The sequence below is a fragment of the Danio rerio genome, chromosome 3 (genome assembly GCF_052040795.2).
Source record: "Danio rerio strain M-AB ecotype USA chromosome 3, GRCz13ab, whole genome shotgun sequence".
Lineage (NCBI taxonomy): Eukaryota > Metazoa > Chordata > Actinopteri > Cypriniformes > Danionidae > Danio > Danio rerio.
Window position 1 is genome coordinate 30,266,812 of NC_141023.1, and position 21,517 is coordinate 30,288,328.

Below are 21,517 nucleotides of genomic sequence, written 5' to 3' on the forward strand. Positions count from 1 at the left end.
GACTGTCATTATAGGCAAAATGAAACATCTGTTTTAAATGAACATCTATTTTAAGTGATCACTCAAAACTATAAAGGGTTTGCATAAATTAGTGTAGAACCTTCTTATCCAAAAAAATGTTCTTTTGTAAGCAAAACAAAACAATAACACATTATTTTTCTTCTTCATTCACAGATGCGAGCGAGATGCATCTCTGTTGTTAAAGTTTTCATTTGATTGGCTATTAATTTAACATTCCGACAGGTAAAAATAGAAAGGAAAAAAAATTTAAAACAACACAAACATCCAAAACTGTCATCTGTGGCATTATTGTTCTGTGTTGCATCAGTGCTGTTGAATCTGACAATGCTATATAGCTTATAACAGTGTTTCTCAACCACATTCCTAGAGGACCACCAACACTGCATGTTTTGGATGTCCACTTTGTCTGTCAGACCCATTACAGGTATTTCAGTTTCTGCTAATGAGCTGATGATCTGAATCAGGTGTGTTTGGTTAAGAAGACAAGGAAAATGTGCCGAGCTGGTGTTCCTCCAGGAACGTGGTTGAGAAACACTGGCCTATAGGACAGGGCTGTCTAGGACTGCAGCCCTACACAATTTACTGCCAACTCTGCTCCAACACACTTACCCGTAGATTTTAAACAAGCCTGAAGGATTCAACTAGTTTGATCGGGTGTGTTTAATTAAAGTTGAAACTAAACTGCAGAGCTGCGGCCCTCCAGGAATGAAGTAAAATTTACATGTGGTTTCAACAACCAGAAGCATTTATACTGCCTGCACTGCCTTGTCAGAAATCCCAGCTGTAAAAGCAACAAAAAATAACTTGAACTGCATCCCAATCATGACAAATACTGCAGAAGACATATTGGAAGCCGCATGAACCCAAGATTCTCACTGAAATCAGTCAAGTTGGGTGAAGGAAAAATTATGGTTTGGGATTACATTCAGTATGGGGGCGTGCGAGAGATCTGCAGAGTGGACATTTGTGCTGCCCATTACATTACAAACCACAGGAAAGGGCAGGATAGCACTCCTTCTTATACTTCAGCCTCCACATCAAAGTTCCTGAAAGCAAAGAAGGGTGGGCTCCAGTATTGGCCAGCCCAGTCACCAGACATGAACATTATTAAGCATGTCTGGGCTAAGATGAAGGAGGCGGCGTTGAAAATGAATCCAAAGAATCTTGATGAACTCAGGGAGTCCTGCAGGAACGCTTTCTTTGCCATTCCAGATGACATTATTAATACGTTATTTGAGTCAATGCAGAGATGTATGGATGCAGCCCTACAAGCTCATGGGAGTCATACACAATATTAACTCTTTCGTTACTGGCCTTTGCCTTTCATATTAGCCATTTCTGATATCAAACGATCAACTAAAAGTCGAGTTATTATTGGTTGCTCCTAAACTGTAAGTAGGCGACAAGACTTTTACAGGCAGTGCACACCTGTCCGTTTATTAATCTATCCAATCAGAATAAATGCATGAAGGGACCAGGTGTAAACAACCCCTTTGGGCAATACAAAGCTCTGGTTACGTTCTTGGGTCGCAGTTTGCTGTTTGATGTAAAATGTGCATGTGTTTAGCGCATTACATGGTGAGTGGGCATTCCTGTGGCCCTACATTTGCTCGGTTGTGTTTGCACACCTCCTGTCTCTCCCTGAACTCATTAAACCACAATTAACGAGCAATTGCAGTTTATTGAGGGTGAATTAGCTGGTATGTAGAGCAGGCCTAATGTACTGGGATTATGCGGACATATTACTGCACACCAAAGAGAGAGAGACAGAAAGAGAGAGAGAGAGAGAAGCATAAAAGAATATGGTTTGAGGCAAGACAAAAATCAGCAAGAGATAGAGAGAGAAAGACATGAAAGGGAATCTGTAAGTCAGATGAATCTCATTATGGGATTTTAATAATAACAGAAAAAAAAAGCTGACAGATTTCAGTACCTGAATGCTTCCTGTAATGTATATTGGAGAATCACTATCAAACTCTTTATAGGAAAAATGTAATACAATTAGTGACAGGTCTTGTATTGCGATGTATGTCAGAAACAAAGTAGTGTAATAGGATTATAGAGCATATACAGTAGCAGTGGTCTCAAACTTAACTCCTGGAGAGCCACAGCTCTGCATACTTTAGCACTGTTATTCTTTAGGTGAACAATTAATCAGTGCAATTTAATCTAAAATTTTTTTTTTTTTGATAATCTTCAAAGTCTGACCATTTGCTTCTGAGAGGCAGTTTGTCTCTGATGATGTCAGTTTGATGATTCAGCCACAATATTCTTAACCACACCCCTTTTTCCGTTAGTTTGCTATGAGGGAGTGAGAGAAAAAAGAAATCACTGCCCCTACGCAATATTCAGTTTTAGTTGGAAGTACATTAGCACACTGGAGGTCTCAGCAACTTCTGGTTCACGCAGACTTTAAATACAATTACACATATTAAAAGCTGGTTTTAGTTTCATTGCCTAATGCATCATGAATGTGTTTCTGGCTGAGTCTTTTTTTTTTTGGGTGTGCTAACAGATGCGTTGTTGCAGATGGGCTAAAATGTTTGACAGAATGTTTTGAAGCAGTTCTGATCACCTGCAGGTGTCTCACTGCCATCCTGATTCATCTATCAACCAATCTTACACTAATTACAATTGGCTGGTGGCGTGTTTCACTAAATAGGCAGCTTTGGATAAATGGAACAAAGAAATAACCACTCATTGTCTCTCTCTTCCACTCACAAGCAAACATACACAAACTTCCCCCTCACAAATATACACACAGCACTTACACTTACATTAATTACACAATGCCTCAATAGAAGAGAGGGGGGAAAGAAGATACTGTACTACTTTTGTTGTTGTTGTTTTGTAAACTTGTACAACTGAAGGCAGAGAAAAGCTGTTTGAAACCTTAAATATGCCACCATTTTAGAATAAAGTAGTTTATTTATTTACTATATTTATATTTTCTGATTTTATTTTCATTTTATTAATGTTTTGTTCAATACTTTCACTTCAGTTTATTAAAGAATAATTTCCTTTATCAAATAATCTAAATAAAGCAAGTTTAATCTTGTATATATTACAGCGTTTTAAGGGATTTGTTTCTGTAATTACTACATTAAAAGTATTAAGAAAGAAAGAAAGAAAGAAAGAAAGAAGGAAAGAAAGAAGGAAGGTAGGAAGGTAGCAAGGAAGAAACGAACGAACAAATGAAGAAAGGAAAGAATGAAAGGAAGGAAGGAAGAAAGGAACGAACGAACAAACAAATGAAGGAAAGCAAGAAAGAAAGAAAGAAAGAAAAAAAAGAAAGGAAGGAAGGAATGAACGAATGAACAAACGAACGAATGAAGGAAGGAAAGAATGGAAGGAAAGAAGAAACGAAGAAACGAACTAACAAACATACAAAGAAAGAAAGAAAGAAAGAAAGAAAGAAAAAAGGAAGGAAGGAAGGTGGGAAAGAACGAATGAAGGAAGGAAAGAATGAGAGGAAGGAAGGAAGGAAGAAAGAAATGCTTACTAAAAATAATAATAAAAATATCTGAATCATAGTTATATAATAATACTCCTGCTGTCTTCAAGTTCACTGCCACTGAAAGCACACTGTCAGTCCAGGTCTGCCATTTTAATTCAATTATCAAGTATAATCTTATTATTCATGAGTCATTAATCTCCAGCCACTGCCCACAGCTTTTGGTCTGGCGGAGGAGAGCATGATGGGAAGTAAATCTCAGTATTGTCATCATAAGAAGTGAAGGATGACTATAAAACACAGTAGATTCTGTCATGTGTTCCTGGTCTTAAAAGGGTAGTTCACCCAAAAAATAAAAAAAAGTGTCTCCATTTACTCACACTTTAATGTTTAGGAATTGGACGATAACAGTTTCAAGGTTTAACATGGTTTGGAAAAGTTAAAGTTTTAAAACCGCTAAAATTTTCTTTGATACCGTTCCTAAGGTAAGTTTTTTTTTTTATGTGTGGTAAAGAAATTAATGTTTTTGAAACCAATAAAGACAGCAGAAATTAACTATTTATTTTAATTATTTAGCCTGTAGTTAACTGTTGCAAAATATTTTAAATGTGTACTAAAAAAATGGTGTATATATAGTGTTCAATTAGGGGATAACATATTTTTTTTTTTACTCAGACATTTAAAAAGAACATATTTTAGAGCAGTGATCACAATACTTTGATATACCTTTGATAAACTTGATTTTATCCAAGGTTATCAAACCACCAAAACTTATGCCGGCCAATGCCTAAACCAGTTAGAGTTTTACTATTCTGTTGAACACACAAAAAATAAGATACTGAAGAAAGTTGGAAATCTGTATCACTGACATCTGTAGTATTTGTTTTCCTACTATGGAACTCAATGATTACAGGTTTCCCAACATTCTTCAAAGTATCCTCTTTTTTTGTTTAACAGAATAAACAAACTCAAACTGGTTTGGAACAAGCAAAGGGTAATGACACAAATTTCCTTTTTAAGTGAACTGTCCCTTTAATATCGTTGTTTGCCGTCCTCTCGGCAAAAAAAAAAAAAAAAAAAAACAGGTCCACGGTGACTTTAATTAAAAGTGCCTGCTTTAATTTGTGATGTACAATAAACGGATTACAGCAGTGGTGATTTCATTCTTCAAATCACTGAACCTCTTAATCTGTCTAGTGAAAAAGAGCTTCAGTCCAACAACATCACAGGCTTTTCACTGAGCTTCTTTAAACCTCTTTTTTTCCATCTAAAACAGCGGAGGAGGTCACCTTGAGTCTGTTTCTGCTGAAAGTCATACAGTTGTTTACAGGATTTTTACCATGTGGATGTTCAACTACTTTTCCTTGTTCTTTTATTCAGTTTTCTCCCTCCTTTCTTCTCTCATGCTCTTTCTTTTTGCTTTATATGGGGAAAATGAATTGTGCTGACGTTCGCACATCTGCACGGTACAGATATTTGGTAGAAATCTACTTACATGCACACACACACACACACACACACACACATGCGTGCACACACACAAATAGAGAAACTGCATGAGAGAACACTGGAGGGCAATTTCAGCAGATCCAGTCAGCGTCAGCCCATATTTAAATATAGATTCCTGAGCAATCAGAATCCTGTAGTGCCATATAAAGAGATGAGTGAAATATGATATAGTTTGAGAGTTCAGAGTAATTGGACATGTCAGTGATTTATTTAAAACTCTTTCTGACATCAGTGAGCCTTGAATGATTAAAGTGGCCAGTCAAGGGTGAATAAAGGGCTTTTCACACTGTGCTTAACACCATCTTTCTGAACTCTGCTTTTAACTTGGGGTAAATGAGCATTTTACGGTTGCATTTTAGATGGGGGGGGGGGTGCTGTTTGTACGGGCTTATAAAAGCCTGCTTATGAACAAGACTAGTATTGCTTTTTGTGGTGTTAACTCTCCACCGCTGTGTGAAATATGTATGTGAAACAATGCAGTGATGAAATGTAACTGCTAGATGCTTAGCAACCAAACAGCCAATCTCACATGACTTAAATTCATGTATGTTGGACAGCCACTGAGATGCCACACATTGGCTGTATAAACTGTAGTGTCAATATTTGATGGAAACTGTCAAGTGCTGAAATATAGCATTCAGTGGAGGATATAAATACATTTACATCACTGTTATAAAGTTTGTGATGTTTTATTTTTTCTCATATGCTCAACAATGGTACAGTTGAAGTCAGAATTATTAGCCCCCCTTAGATTTGTATTTCTTTTTTAAATATTTCCCAAAGGATGTTAAACAGCAAGGAAAACTCCCATCTCCAGAGAAATAGGAGGGAGCCCCGGGCTCGAGGATCTTCTGAGCTCACAGCTCTCTCCCGGGACAGCATGCCAAACATGCTTTATTATTAATCATCAGCTAAGTGTGAACTCTTGAATAAAACATAAACTAATTTTAATTATGAATTAATTTAATGTTTTATCACAAACTAAATATTTTACAACACCACAAAACAAACAAAAGAGCATAATATAAAATATGACAGGCTTTGTATGTTGTCCATATGATCTACAGTATAATATCATATGCACAGCACTACTTGTGCATGCATGCAAACAAACTTACTGAAAGTGCTAATGAGAAATCTGCTTTGTGGCGCCAGTCGCACTCCTAAATGCGTGCTTGTTAAGCGTGTGGCCCACCAGCTGGCAACTGCGCCTTGGGATCTATTTCAAACTCTATCCACATTTTGAACATGTATAAGGTACTACAAGGGAGGTAAGTGTAAGTATAGCAGGTCTTTTGTGCAGCAGAGGTCATACGTATTGACTGAGAGTACGTCTGGTCCTCTTATAAGGGGAGTGTGAGCTCTGACCTGCCATAGCAAAACACACACTCCAGACGGTTTCAGATGTTCATGCTGGCAATGAATGGTTGAAAACAGCTTTTTTCCTAGTCTGTGTTTGTCATTTCTTCCCCTTTTTAGATATTTGTCAAATACATGCATCTCTCCCAGTAGCAGACTAATAATTTTTTGAACAGTGTTTTGTCGCCTGTTTATTATGTATAGACCATTTCAATGTAGTCATGTCATTGCTCTATGAACATTTCCTGCTTGTTATCAAACTGCAACAACAGGCAATTCAATCATAAATTAACACTAACACAGCCGTCATAACATATATGTGGCTCTTTTTGGATTCTTTGAAGCTATAGAAATTAAATATATAAACATAAAATACATTGGAACCATTGTTTTTGTTAACGTCCCGCAAAATGGTTTATGCTAGGGCTATACGATAATGGAACAGTTTGACATTGCTTCATTTTGTTTATTAGGGGTGTATATTGCAATAGGAATACATATCTACCAGATGGCTTATATAGCTCTATTTGGAAAAAAAAAATCTTGAATTTAGATTGATTGTGGTGATTTCATAAAGGTGTGAATCATGTATAGAAATAACAAACAAATTTCAAGCAAGAAAAAAAACAATAGGGCAAAGAAAAAAGTTAAACAAACAGTGCTTTATGGGTTTCCAGAGAGTCAAGCAGTATTCAGGTAGAAAACTGAATAATAAAATGTTAAATAACAGTTTATAACCTATTAATATTCAAGTAAAATTATTCTTCATTAATGTTACAAATGTTGTAGATTTGATTCTTTTGAAATGCCTTTAAAACACATGCAAATGATAAACATTCACTCTGTTTAAACATTCACTCTGATTAACTATAAGCCCAACTCAACATTGCATGTGATGTGACTATTGCAAACACACACTGTGATATTGTGAGTGCAATGTGTCAACAGGCACCCTTCTTTGCGGTCATGTAGTAAAACTCATTTATTATGGAAAAATCTATTTAAATATCTCTCTGATAGGCGAAGCGGTGACGTAGTAGGTAGTGCTATCGCCTCAAAGCAAGAAGGTCGCTAGTTCGAGCCTCAGCTGGGTCAGTTGGAGTTTCTGTGTGGAGTTTGCATGTACTACCTTCGTTCGTGTGGGTTTTCTCCAGGTGCTCCGGTTTATCCCACAGTCCAAAGACATGTGGTACAGGTGAATTGGATTGGCTAAATTGCCCGTAGTGTATGAGTGTGTATGAATGTTTCCCAGAGATGGGTTGCAGCTGGAAGGGCATCCGCTGTGTAAAACATATGCTGGATAAGTTGGTGATTCATTTCGCTGTGGCGACCCCGGATTAATAAAAGGATTAAGCCAAAAAGAAAATAAATGAATGAATGAAAATCTCTCTGATGTGTATTCAAATGATCTGGAATCTGATACTTGTGACTTTTAAGAGCAGAGGATGCTTCTCATAGTAAAAACTAAATGCAATTTTACTTTGTATTAGTATTGCAAAAAAAAAAAAAAAAAAAAAACGTTCTACAGATGTGGAAAGCTGGTGCTTAAAACATGGTCTGAGATTTATATTAAGTGACAAACTGTTTTTGGAAAAGATTTGGAAAACAATTATGCTATTTCTTGCAGGTAGACTGAAATGTTATTTATGTGAAATTTTCACAAGTGTACTGTATATCTTTTATTTATTTATATTTTTGTTTGCTTGCTTATTTTATAATTACTTTGTTTCATTTGGTTTCATTGTCGGATTATATCCCATCAAAGTTTTTGTCCCAGCCAACTTTAGAATGTAGAATAGTTGCAAGTAACAAGTCAGTTTTATTCCTTCATTGTGTGCCTTTTTTTTCTTGTTTTTATAAACCAATAAGAACTGTTCTTTTTTTGTTTTTATAAACCTTCAACAAACATTATATTTGTGTGTTAGATGGGTGGGTGGGAGGTACAGTAGGGCTTTGAAGGTGCTTTCACATTTGATTCAATTGCCTGGTCCAGGGGTCAGCAACCCGCGGCTCTAGAGCCGCATGCGGCTCTTTAGCGCTGCCCTTGTGGCTCCCTGAGGTTTTTTTAAAAATGTTCAAAAAGATGGGGAAGGTTAGTATATATTTTTGTTTTAATATGATTTCTATAGGAGGACAAACATTTTAAACGTTTTCAAATGCTGTAAAAGTGTGTGGAATTAATATTTAATTTCAACATTTCTGTCAACGAAGATTTGCGTCATAGCCTGCGACACAGGTTTCTATCAGCAGGGTGGGATGCCTGGCAGGTGGCTGTTGTAAACAAACCGGGAGATAATAAAGCATGGAAAACCGTTCACAGATGGTGACTACATGAAGGAGTCATTCATCAACATATTAGAACACCTATTTGCAGACAGAACAAAACCAAGATAATCAAAAAAATTAAAGATATACCTCTCTCCGCTAAGACAGTGAAGGAAAGGGCTATTAAAATGGCAGGTAACATCACCTATCAGCAAACCAAGGACATTAATTCAGTGCCAGCATACTCAATTGCCTGTGATGTGACCGATATTCAATGCGCTTTTATGCAGGTATGTGAACTCTGATGGGCCGCAAGAAGAAATTATCAAATTAATATCACTGAAAGACCAGAGGCTGGGCTGAAGTGTTTAAATGACAACGAAATAAACACCAACCACCTGACATCAGTGGCTATTTAATCATGAAGGCTCATTATGTATTTGTAGCCAACTTACTCATTTATTTAGTAGGCTATTATAGCTACTATAGATACAGCATGTGTTTCCTTCATTATAAGGCTTATATAAGGCTTTACATTTTTTGCGGCTCCAAACATATTTGTTTTTTGTTTTTTTTGGTCCAATATGGCTCTTTCAACATTTTGGGTTGCCGACCCCTGGTCCAAACCCAAGTTTGATTGTCCCCCACTTACCACCTTCTTAGCTAGTTTTTCTTCACACCATCTTTTTTTCCTTCTGAACCCCGGTGTGATTGTGTCATCCAGCTGCTGTTGTGTGAACAGCTATTTCTGTGTTGTTTTTCAAAATAAAAAAGATGTATGCACATTACTGTTGTTCTGCTTTTACTAAATCGTTTGGTGTTGGTAACATATAGAGATTGACTTGCATCTATCTGCCGCAAAATTATTAAAAACGTTTAGAACATAACGCAATGTCTGCAGATATCATTTTTGGAGGACACAAGCAGACATTATCACTGTGTTTGCACTGGGTCAGTTCAACTTGACCCCAAGGTAATGTTAGGTGATACACAGACACACAGAAAAAAAAACATTATGAAAACTAAAGTTTGTTGTACAGTTGGTGGTTCACTTCCGTTATTTGTAATGTAATGTGTATTTATATAGCGCATTTAGGGGAGGGGGGGTCTCTCCACACCACCACTAGTGTGCAGCATCCACTTGGATGATGCAACGACAGCCACAGGACAACAGCACAAGTGCACTCACAACACACCAGCTATTAGTGGAGTGGAGAGACAGTGATACGGCCAATTTTGTGGATGGGGATGATTGGGAGGTCATGATAGGTAAGGGCTGATTGAGGAAATTTGGCCAGGACACCGGGGTTACACCTCTATTCTTTACAGGAAGTGCCATAAGATTTTTAAAGACCACAGAGAGTCATGCCCTTAGTCTCATCCGAAAGACGGCGCCCACTGAGCAGTATAGTTTCCCCTTCACTTTTGGGGCATTAAGACTCACACAAACCACAGGTTGAGCGCCGCCTGCTGGCCTCACTAACATCACCTCCAACAGCAACCTAGTTTTCCCATGTGGTCGGCCAACCAGGTACTGATCAGGCCCTGCCCATGCTTGGCTTCAGTGAGTAACCAGTCTTGGGCTGCAGTGTGATATGGCTGTGGCATTTGGTATGATTACATTCATTTGAGAAGTGAACAAGACCAGAGCTTTTTCAGGCAGACTCAGGTACAGTTCGTGGGTGCAAACCTGAGTTCAGAAGACATCATTCACACTAGCTAGATGTACTGTACTTTGATGTTAAACAAACCAGGGTGTGGACCAAAAGTGCTAGTGTGAAAGCTTCTTTTTGTAAGTACAGTCTACTGTAGTATAACAACAGTACTTGCTAGAGTCTTAATATATGGCACATAGGTGATACTTTATGTATAATTTATGTATAAAAAAGAAACTCAAAGGTTTAAAACCCCTTGAGGGTGAGTAAATAAAAATTTCTTGGCAAACTATCCCTTTAGCCAGACATGGTTTGCAAAAGATGAGTGTTGCATTGTGTATGAGCAGGTAATTGGGGAACAGGTGTGGGGTTGTGTGTGTGTGAGTGTGTTTTTCACTAACCGTCTGTTTAATATCAGGAATGCCAATTCGAAAGACCATCAGAGCTACGTGTGTGTCGTCAGGTGCGTTGCTGGAGCTCCGCTCTCGTAGCTTCCTCTGCGGTTGCTGCTGCTGCTGATTGGTTGACGTTTGGTGGGTTGGTCCAGGATTGGACGAATAAGGGTTGGCCGCATGGCCCGGATTGCCGGGTCGAATTGGTCTGTCTCCTGGGAGTCGTCCAGCCATTGTGCCTTTTTGCCTGTGCCCCTCTTCCCTGCCTCCTCTCAAACGCCCTGGTCCTCGCCTGATGTCATCTTCATCGTCCACTTCCTCTTCATCGTCCATCTCCAGCTCTCCGTTCTCCTCCTCACCTTCCTCGTCCATGCCATCATCGTCCATTTCCTCTTCCTCCTCCTCTTCCTCTTCCGCCCCTGGATAAAGGTGTTGACTGTTTCCCAGCATCCTTTGCTGCTCCTCGTCGCTGGAGAGGGGGCTGAGCGGCATCGTCATGGCGACAGGGAGAGTGGCACCAGCGGCAACGGCATCATCCCCAGAGACACACTGTGAAAAGAGAGGAGGAGTGCAGGCATGAGAAACAGCGAGAGGTGGATGATGAGAGGAGGAGAGAGCAGACCGAGAGAACACAAGTAGGAGTTGGACAGAATCTAAGAGAACAAATAATCCCACATCACTCCATCACTCAGAGCCTCCCAACAAGCCACAACAGGCTGTTCATGCAGGACGTGTTCTCGCATGCATTGTTAGACATGCACCACAGAGACTTTTCTGACTGCTGCAATGTGCCTCACTGTTTTAAAGCATCTCGCGCCATGAGCACTGAGTTCTGAAAATCAGCGGAATGGAACGGAAACTCTATTTAACTTCAAATGATGTCTTGGTCACACTTTATTTTGATGGTCCATTTGTTGAATTTAAGTTACATTACATCTACAGGCCAACTAATTCTTATTAGATTATGAGTACACTGTTAAAGGTTGAGGTTAGTGTAAGTTGACATGTACTTGCAAAGTTTCTTATAGTCAGTTAAATGTCTGTTGAAGGAGCAGTATCAACCGATATTAAGCAGACAATCTACTAATACTCAAATGGACTATCAAAATGTTGTCTTACTGATATCTTAAACTTAAAGAGACGTAGCACAGTGGTTCAAGACGTCTATCTAGGACATGTTTACAAACAATACCAATATAGAACTGCACACACACAATAACACTTCCCATGTAGTTTCTAAAAAACTTCTGTTAAAATTGTGTTAATGTCACCCTGAGCACCAAGTCGTGTTAAAATGTTTAACATTAGGAATAAAATCTGCCGTGAATGGTAAATGTTTTAGACATTTTACATTTAGACATTGACATTTTAGAACTCAAGTTTAGAGGCCAAGCGGCAACGTTTAAACCACTGAAAATCCAAAGGGCCCCAAATTACAATTTAAATAATGAAAACAACTTCATTTAATATCATTTCAGCAGTTTTACTGACTTTAAAATACTCTTTGTAGCTGTCTGGTGTTTCATTGTTTTATGTAAAAAAAACTAATAATAATAATAAGAAAACATGATAATAAAGAAAAAAAGTGATCATTTAAAAAACATACAACACAAATAACTTAGTAACAAAATTAAATTTGGCTGACACGGTAGCTCAGTGGTTAGCATTGTCACCTCACCGCAAGAAGGTCAAATTATATAAGGGAATTGAATAAACTAAATTGGCCATAGTGTATGTGTGTGTGTACGTGTTTTTGTGACATTTCAGGACACAAATCTATATAATGACATGGGTATGACACAGGTATTACAAAAAGGGGGTGAAATATGAGGACATTGGTGACGTCTTCATTTCAGAGAGTTGAGCTGTACACTGTCTCCTGTGATGGTTGGGTTTAGGGGTAGGGTGGGGTGAGGTGAGGGCAATATAATATACGGTTTGAACAGTATAAAATGAATGGAAACCTATGTAATGTACCCACTTTTCACAAAAAAAATTGTGTGTGTATGTATGTGTGCTTGTATGGATGTTTCCCAATACTGGGTTGCAGCTGGAAGGGCATCCATTTTGTAAAACATATGCTGGATAAGTTGGCAGTTCACTAAATGAATAAAGGGACTGATGAATAAAGGGACTAAGCTGAAGGAAAATGAATGAATAAATGACAAAACTAAATTTAAAATAACTTTGAAAAACTTTCAAAGTTAAAAATACTCAAAGTATTAAACTGTAAACATCTATTGAGCACTGATAATTTAGGGCAATTTTAAATTTGAATAATAAATATAATAACGACTACTACTAAAGCTACGACTACTACTACAAGTATGAATATTGTTAAAGTAGTACATTAACTTTTAGTCTAAGCCAGGGGTGCCCAAACTCAATCCTGGAGAGCCGGTGTCCTGCAAAGTTTAGTTCCAACCCCAATGAGACACACCTGGGCTAGCTAATCAACCTCTCACTTGGCTTTCCAAACATCCATGCAGGTGTGTTGGAGATAAAATCTGCAGGACACCTGCCCTTCAGGACCGAGTTTGGGCACCCCTGGTCTAAGCTATGACAGACGTGCACTTCCGATTCAAGTGCGACAGGCTTTAGAAGCATCAACTGCATTTAAATTATATAAACATAAAGCTTAACATTTGCACTTCTTTTGAGCACAAATTACAGAAGACAGTGAGAAGGATGGAGAGGGTTGGTCAAATGCCTTTAAGAGAGATCGTCATTTCTAATTTGACGTAACCTCTTTTGTTAGTTTCATTGCTGAGCTACAAAAAAAAGCTAAATTGAAATGTTTCAATTAAATGTTGTAAATGAATCAGATTTTTAAAATGTAATTTAATGTAATTAAAAAAATAATTATGTAAATAATGTCACTTGACAGATTGAGGACAATGCAGAAGATATCGGTGAGCAAATCAAGGCAAACATTAGTGTAACTCCAATCTGTTATAAATGAGATTGTTTTTGTATTCACTGTAATAAGTTCTTTATTAAATATTAAGGAATATTGCTGTGTTAGTTCATATAAAGCAATGCTTTCTAGTTATTTTTAAATATTATTAAATAAATGAGGAAATTACTCATGGCAACTATATTTACCTTTGGCCCACTAGCCTTAATCAAGTTTGGTTTTTAACCCTTCAAAAGAAAAAGTTTGGTTTAAACATTAGGCTAGGGCTGCACGATATTGGAAAATGGTAATATTGCTATTTTTGTTTTTCTGCGATATACTGTATCTAAATAATTTCCCCAAAGGATTGGATAACACTATTTGGAAAGAATTTATAGTGCCGTTTTAGTTTAAGGTTCAACTCTTGATATTAGCAAACAAGTAACAATGACTTTTAATTCAATAACCTCCTAATTAGCTCCTTTTTATTAGTTATTATGGTATTTTAGGTATTGGGTAGGATTAGGAATATCTAATAAGAACATTCAGAATATGTAGTTTATAAGTACTAATAAGCACATATCTTAATAACATGGATGCCAATAATCAACCAGTTTATAAAGAGAATTGGTCTCTAAAGTTTTACCGAATGTAATGATTAAGATAATTCTGCAGGGAAGTGAATCATCCATAAAATGTAAATAACAAATTGCAAGCATAAGATAAATGCAATAAAGCATAGATAAAAGTTTAATAAACAGTGGATGCTTTAAGGTTTTGTATAAATAAATGTAGAAATTACACTGCAAAGTCTTTATTGTATGAATAATTCAATACAATTGTTCATTATCAAGCTTCCAGTTGGTAACATAGTTTGTGCCTGAATACTTTAATCTCTCTCAGACCTTATAAACATGCTAATCATAAAAGGTCACTCCATTGTAGTTAAACTCAGTATCAACATCGAAGCAACAATCCCAACATTGCATATATATGCAATGTGACTATTGCAGATGCACATTTTAGTATATCGATGCTGGAACGATATATATTGTGCAGCCCTACATTAGGCTGTTTCTAAGCAAAACAAAAAGCACCATCGACACGTTTATACATTTGGAATACAAATGCTCCTGTATTGCTTTTTAAGCATTGTACTAGCTATTTGTTTTAGGTCCCTTTAAGAACAACTCAAATTTTAATGCCGCCTACATTCTGTTCTATTCCATCGCACACTGTCTATCTGCTTATGAATGCAACATCAGACTCTTTGGGGACGGCCGATTCTCATTCACAGACTACCACCGCCTACCCCTGGTGTCCCACTCACCCTTATGCAAAACAAACCCACGTCTTACAGTGACAAGGATGAACTCATCACGTACAGACACTCATGCGCTGCTTGTGTTACAGCAGAGAGATGATGTTTGGCTCCCCCAAAACACACACACTCATTCACCTCTTGTATTACAGCACAGACGGGGCTACATCCTTGTACACATACACAGACAAAAACAGCACTCAGAGCAGTGCTGCAACTCCTCATGCAGTATGTCCCAGATCAGTAACAAAACCCACTGAAGAACAGCAATCTCAGGTCCTGAGAGTCTCACCTTCAAACAGCCCTCTTCAAAACAGGATTACTGTGTTTAACAGAGGGAACAAAATACGCTTCTGTAGTGCCACTCACATCAAGCGGCTGTGGGGCTCAGATGCTGCACCTACACTTTAGACGTGGAGGAGATCTTACGACAATGTGCCTTGTTCTTGTGCCAGTCTGCTGTATGCCGTGTGTGTGTTCGCTGTTACCCAAACAATCAAAACCCAAAGTCTTTACATAAAACCCTAGAGCAATGCCAAGACCTTCACCATGTGGTGTGCTGATCTCGGAGGTGATTTAATATGATGCAGTTTTACAAAATATGCGCTTCTGTAATAAAAACTCATTTACTCTGTGACAAAAACAAAATTAGAACAGTGTAAAATATTTGTAAATAAAAAATAATGAAATTTCCCCTGTTTATTTTTTGCTTTTGAATGTTGAAAAGTTTGAAAATTTGTAATTTTCAGATTTTTTAATTTTTAATTTTTTTTATTTATTTAAAGGGCACCTCTTATAAAAATGTACTTTTGTAAGCTGTTTGGACAGAAGTGTGTGTAGGTATAGTGTGTCCATAGTCATATCGGAGTGACATTAACCAAAGTTTTTTTTTCTTTTCCTGATGTTCAAATAGGACCCAAATCCCACCCATTTTGAGGCTCACCACAACGTCACATAGGAGTGGAGTATTCCCCGCCCAACAAACTAATTGACAGGCTCCATGTTTCTATAATAACATGTATACACATGTCCACAGAACTTTTTTTCACAAATAAGCTTTCACGAAAAACTCTCAGAGATTTTTATAAGTTTTATAAGTGTAAAATGTTTTTAAAACAGAGCACGATTGTAATAAAGACAATGAAACCTCTATGTAATTCTTATTCGCTATAATCCCCACGGCCACATGTTGTCAGTAAACGGGCATATATATGTGTGTACTGCAAATGGCATTTGCGTGTTTCTCATCATTTATAAAGTCTTGAATACACTCCATCACAAATACATGAAATAAACTTGTTTGGTACATCTGAGTAATGAGCTGTTTTTCAGCTTCATCTGAGTCTGTCTTTCTCACTGTGCTGTTTATCTGACGTATAGCATGATGAGAAGCAGACACACACAGGCTAAAAAAACAGCTACAGTATACCAAAATTGGCAGATTCTGCAGGTTATAGAAAATAATCTAATGCGTATTGTGAGCTGAAACTTTACAAACACATTCTGAAGTCACCAAAACCTTAATAAAATAAGTCCCCTTTAAAGGATTATATTGTTTAAATTCACAGCTTAATAAATTTTAGCCCATTTCCATTAAGCGGTAAGGTTTTTTGTTCATTTCCAATGTCCAAAGATACCAAAAAGCGAAATGTCCCATACCACTTTTAAAAAAGTGATATGGACGATGATCAGATATTTATTGTTTGGCAATAGAATGTCAACATCATGCGTACATGCGCCCTTCCAGTCCAACAAAGTGAACAAAAGAACTGGTAATAAACTGCTAGAACTTTCTGTTATTCTACACACTTTATAATACATTGTTTCAAACTACTAAAATGTCAATAAAAGTCACTTTGTTGAACTGTAAAGTTGAAATTTAAACATCAAAGGTCAACATAGCAGAGATCAAGGTCTATTAATGCAATTTATAACCAAAAATAAATAGAAAAACACCTGTTAATCATGAAATACAGACAAAGTTAATTAACAAATTTTTTGATCAACTGTTTTCCAACTTAATTTTTACCTCTTTCAATGTTTTACAAAAATCCTTTACATGTTTAATTTTTTGTGTGTATTTTTCAACAAAAAGAATGTGACTTAAAGCAACTGTATAGATACAATTTTATTGACTACTAACACTAAATGAAATTTGGACTACTTTTGGATTACTTATAGATTACTTTTAAAATCTGTCCCAAAGCACTGAACGGAAATGAATGAAATTTAAATGAAATTTAAATTGTCATTTGATATTTTGTAAACTCAAAGCTAAATAATACCCCACACAATATAATTTGTAGAAAGGAACATTTGAAATAATAATAAAAACAAAATTAAGTAGCATCAAGAAATATGTGAATAATGTCATTGTGTAAATAATTTGTAATCAGTCAATAAACAAGTGATATGATGTGTATTTTAAAGGTTATCTAATTTCAAGAACAATTTTTTTATTTAATTACATAACTCTGATTGCATATGTAGTTTTGTGATAAAAATAAATAAATAAAATAAATCACAGTAAAATTAAAACCTAAAGTTTAGTTTACTACTTGCTTACTTGGACTCCGCATTGAAAGCCTTTGCTCTAGATCATGGAGGGCTGGTGTCCTGCTGAGTTTAGCTCCAACTTGCTTTAACACGCCTGCCAGGAAGTTTCTTGTACATCCAGTGAGAGCTTGATTAACTGGTTCATGTGTGTTCGATTAGGATCGTAGTTAAACGCTCCAGGACACCTGCCCTCCAGGACCGAGTTCAGGCACCCCTGTTCTAGATACAGTGGTAAAGTCTGAAACACTTCCTCCATCTGTTCCAGATAATCAACAAATACCAGCTTTTTGACGAAGAAGTTAAAGTGCTGCGTTTATGTCTCATTTATGCCATATATTCTAACACAGACTCACAAAGGTGGATGTCCACCATAACTCTAAGAGAGTTGTCATTAGAAGCCCTGTGTTTTACTTCAGTGGAGATGAGAAGCAATTGAAGCACTGAACAAGACATCATTGCCCGTCCGCCACCAGGGTTATTGACTCTGTACTGGAGGGCAGCGGGTGTTAATGTCTCTGCAGACACTTAATTCAGAAGCTGGTCCTGAGGGTACAGCAACATAATTCCTTTCGTCTCACATCCCCATATCTTCAGCACAGAAGCAATCTATTCAAAACAATAGGAAAATAGCCCTAGAACAAGCTTAGCTGCATGAAGAATTTCAGTCATTCAATTAAAAAAAACAAAAAAAAACACAGTAAAATATACAGAGAGAGGCGCTATCAAAGTTGACAACGTGCCAAATACAATTACACCCAATTTGCATCTTCAACAAAGCACACAAATCGTAATAGCTGTGAGCCTGTGGATTTGTTGTGAAGTGCCCCACAGAGACTGATGAAGCACTGACAGTATCTTAATACTTGCCTAAGGAGTTTCCTTCATGTTCAGTATAATGTTCTGACCCTCAGGTTGTTGACCATCCGTCAGTTAAAGTTGGGGAATGTTCACGGAAAGATAAGTCAGATGTGTGTGCGTGTGTCCAATGCAATTATACCAGTGATTGCCTTTTATTTTCTCGGAGGTTCATATGTGCTTGTGCATGAGCATGATTCAATTTCTTTGCGTGAATGAGCTTTATGCTATTTATATAGTCTGTAAAGACACTTGCAAAGCAAAGTGGCTATGTAAATCACATATAACATTAAGACGATGATAAGTACAATTATGAAACTGTTTTTATACAACAGTTCCATAAATTAATATTATAAATCTACAATGCGAACTTGCAGTTACTTGTTTACTTTTTTTTTCCCCCAAAGGAAGCAACTCTTGAACAAGCAATACAATGCCCACTTGATTGTTTTGAGTGATGCAACATGCATTTTGAATAAGCTTTTAATGATGGAATGTGGCCATGCTGATTGTAGTTCTGTTCTATTCAGTTTTTTTTATCTTTTTAATCATTATATTTCATGTTTATGTTTTGGTTCCCAAAAAAAGGAGCATTAGGGGGATGTTCGTGTTTGATGGACCTGTATATTTTTACCCCCAATTTCTGTTTAATGGAAAGAAGATTTCTTTTCTCCACACATTTCTAAGCATAATAGTTTTAATAACTCATTTCTAATAACTGATTTCTTTTATCTTTGCCACAATGACAGTAAATAATATTTTATTAGATATTTTTTTTCAACATATTAGTGCAATTTACAGGTTTAACTAGGTTAATTAGGTAAATTTCAGAAATTAGGCAAATCATTGTATAATAATTGTTTGTTCTGTACACAAATTATTGCTTAAGGGGGCTAATAATATTGACCTTAAAATGGTTTTTAAAAAGTAAAAACTGGTTTCTAGCCGAAATAAAACAAATAAGACTTTCTCCAGTAGAGAAAAAATATATATTATAGGACACACTGTAAAAAAAAATCCTTGCTCTATTAAACATAATTTAAAGAAAATAAAATAACAAGAGGACTAATAACTTTAACTGTATATTGAAAAAAAATTGTGCCCACTTAATATGCAATGTATTTCCACATTTAAAAGAAATGGGATAATATGATTCACAAACATTAGCATTTTGTTCCCTTATAAGTGTAATTCAATTTGAATTAAAGTAAAGTGAGTAAAGCTCATCTATATTTTAAGTACACTTCATGAAGTAAATAATAAAATCAATGAATTAGTAGTATGCTTGTAAGTAATTATTTCATTACTATTTGGGGCTAAACTGGCCCACTTTTTAGTTATAAAAATACAATTATAATTAATCACCTTATTCTTTGCGTACAAGTGGCCACAGCCATTTCAATCTTTTTGGCTCGATACTTCAGGTCACTTCCATTCACTTTTAGTTATGCTGTTTGATATTGCGAACTGACATTTTCTTATTATTTTACTCTGCTTTGTTTTATGCAAACACTTGTTTGTAGGGCGAAGTTAGACCGATTTCAGCTGTTTATTATTCCTAGTCATTTCACCCATATGGAGGTGAATCAGAAGTTCTAAAACAAATTGCAAAAACGAGCAAAAAGTACTGGTCTGTTTCCCAAAGGTCCAAAGTCTTCTTTTCATATGGAAGCAAATTGTGTCTTTCATTTAGAAATCAAGATCCCAGAGTCTGGAGGAAGAGCAGAGAGACACAAAAGTCAAACTGTCAAAAAGTCCAGTGTGAAGTTTCCACAGTCAGTGATGGTTTGGAGAGCCATGTCATATGCTGGTATAGGTCCATTATCTATTATCAGGTCTACAGTCAACGCAGCTCTATATCAGGATGTTTTAGAGCACTTAATGCTTCCTGCTCCAGACAAGCTGTTTGGAGATGATGATTTTATTTTCCAGCAGGACTTGGAACCTGCACACAGTGTCAAAGCTATCAGTACCTGGTTTAAGGACCATGGTAACTGTTTTTAGTTGGCCAGGAAACTCACCTGACTTAAACCCCATTGAAAATCTATTGGCTATTGTCAAGAGGAAGATGAGGGAACAGAAACCCCGAAATGCAGATGAGCTAAAGGCTGACATCCAAGCAACTTGGGCTACCATAACACCTCAACTGTGTCAAAGGCTGATCGCCTCCATGCCATGCCACCTTGATGCTGTAATTAGTGCAAAAGGAGGCCCAACAAAGTATTGAAGACATAATACAGTACATTAACACACTTTTCAGTAGACCAAAGTGTGTTTAAGATCCTATTTTACTGATTACATGAAATTCAAATTTTGTGAAATACTGGATTTGAGTTTTTTTTTTTTTTTAAATCTTTAATCCATAATAATTCAATTTGAAACAAACAAAGAATTGAAATATTTCACCTTGTGTCTAGGGAACTAATAGAACACAGAAGTTTCACTTTTTGAAACAAATTAAAATAAATGGACTTTCCCTTGATATTCACATTTTTTGACAAACCTGTAGAAACAAGATTGCAATTTGTACCATTAAATCTCAGCATTCCCATGTAACATCACTATTATTGCATAACAGAATGCAGACAAGTGGAGTGATACAGTGAACAGTCTAAGTGCTGTTGGATGAAGCTAAATATCACAACAACACTTGACAAGATAAATGTTAAACAAACAGTCGACTAAAGCCGTTGACTTCCATTGTCATTTTTATCCTGCTGTGAAAGTAAAGGCTTGTTGAATTGTTTAGTCTCCAACATTCCTCAAAATATCCTTATATGTTATCTTTAGAGTGAATGGGCAATGCATTTAAATAGAAAAAAAAAACACAGAGAAGTGTTATGAAACAGTGCATGCTTGATGCATAATGACAGGCCTGACCTGATCTGACAAAGAGTAAGGGATGGAAGAGACGGAACAGCAGTAAGTAATGGAGAAGATATGGATAACACCAGAGAGAGATGAAACAGGGTGAAAAGCTGACAAAATATGTGATGGGGACATTAAAGAGTTGTAAAAGGAATAATATGACTGTCAGAGAAAATAAATGACAATGGCAGAGGGAGGTGGAGTGGGAAGAGAGGGTAATATGAAAGAAATACAATAAATGAAGCACAAAGCCCTCTTATTTACAACCCAATATCAAACTAACACCCCTTTGGCAAGCTCTGTGAAATTGTACAATTGTGCAATCCTCCTTTATCATTACTGGTGCCCTAAAACCAAGAAAGAGAA

The 21,517-nt window shown here is 36.7% G+C and overlaps 1 protein-coding gene across 4 annotated transcripts in view; it reads right to left on the reverse strand.

Annotated features, from left to right (window-relative positions):
* shank1 (SH3 and multiple ankyrin repeat domains 1) overlaps positions 1 to 21,517 on the reverse strand; it is a 167,119-nt gene that overhangs the window by 95,082 nt on the left and 50,520 nt on the right. For all 4 annotated transcript variants that reach the window (XM_087244604.1, XM_087244603.1, XM_087244602.1 and 1 more), the window contains one exon: positions 10,665 to 11,204. In XM_087244604.1, coding sequence (XP_087100730.1) covers positions 10,665 to 11,153 — 489 coding nt within the window. In that variant the 5' untranslated portion in view covers positions 11,154 to 11,204. The remainder of the gene's footprint in view (positions 1 to 10,664; positions 11,205 to 21,517) is intronic.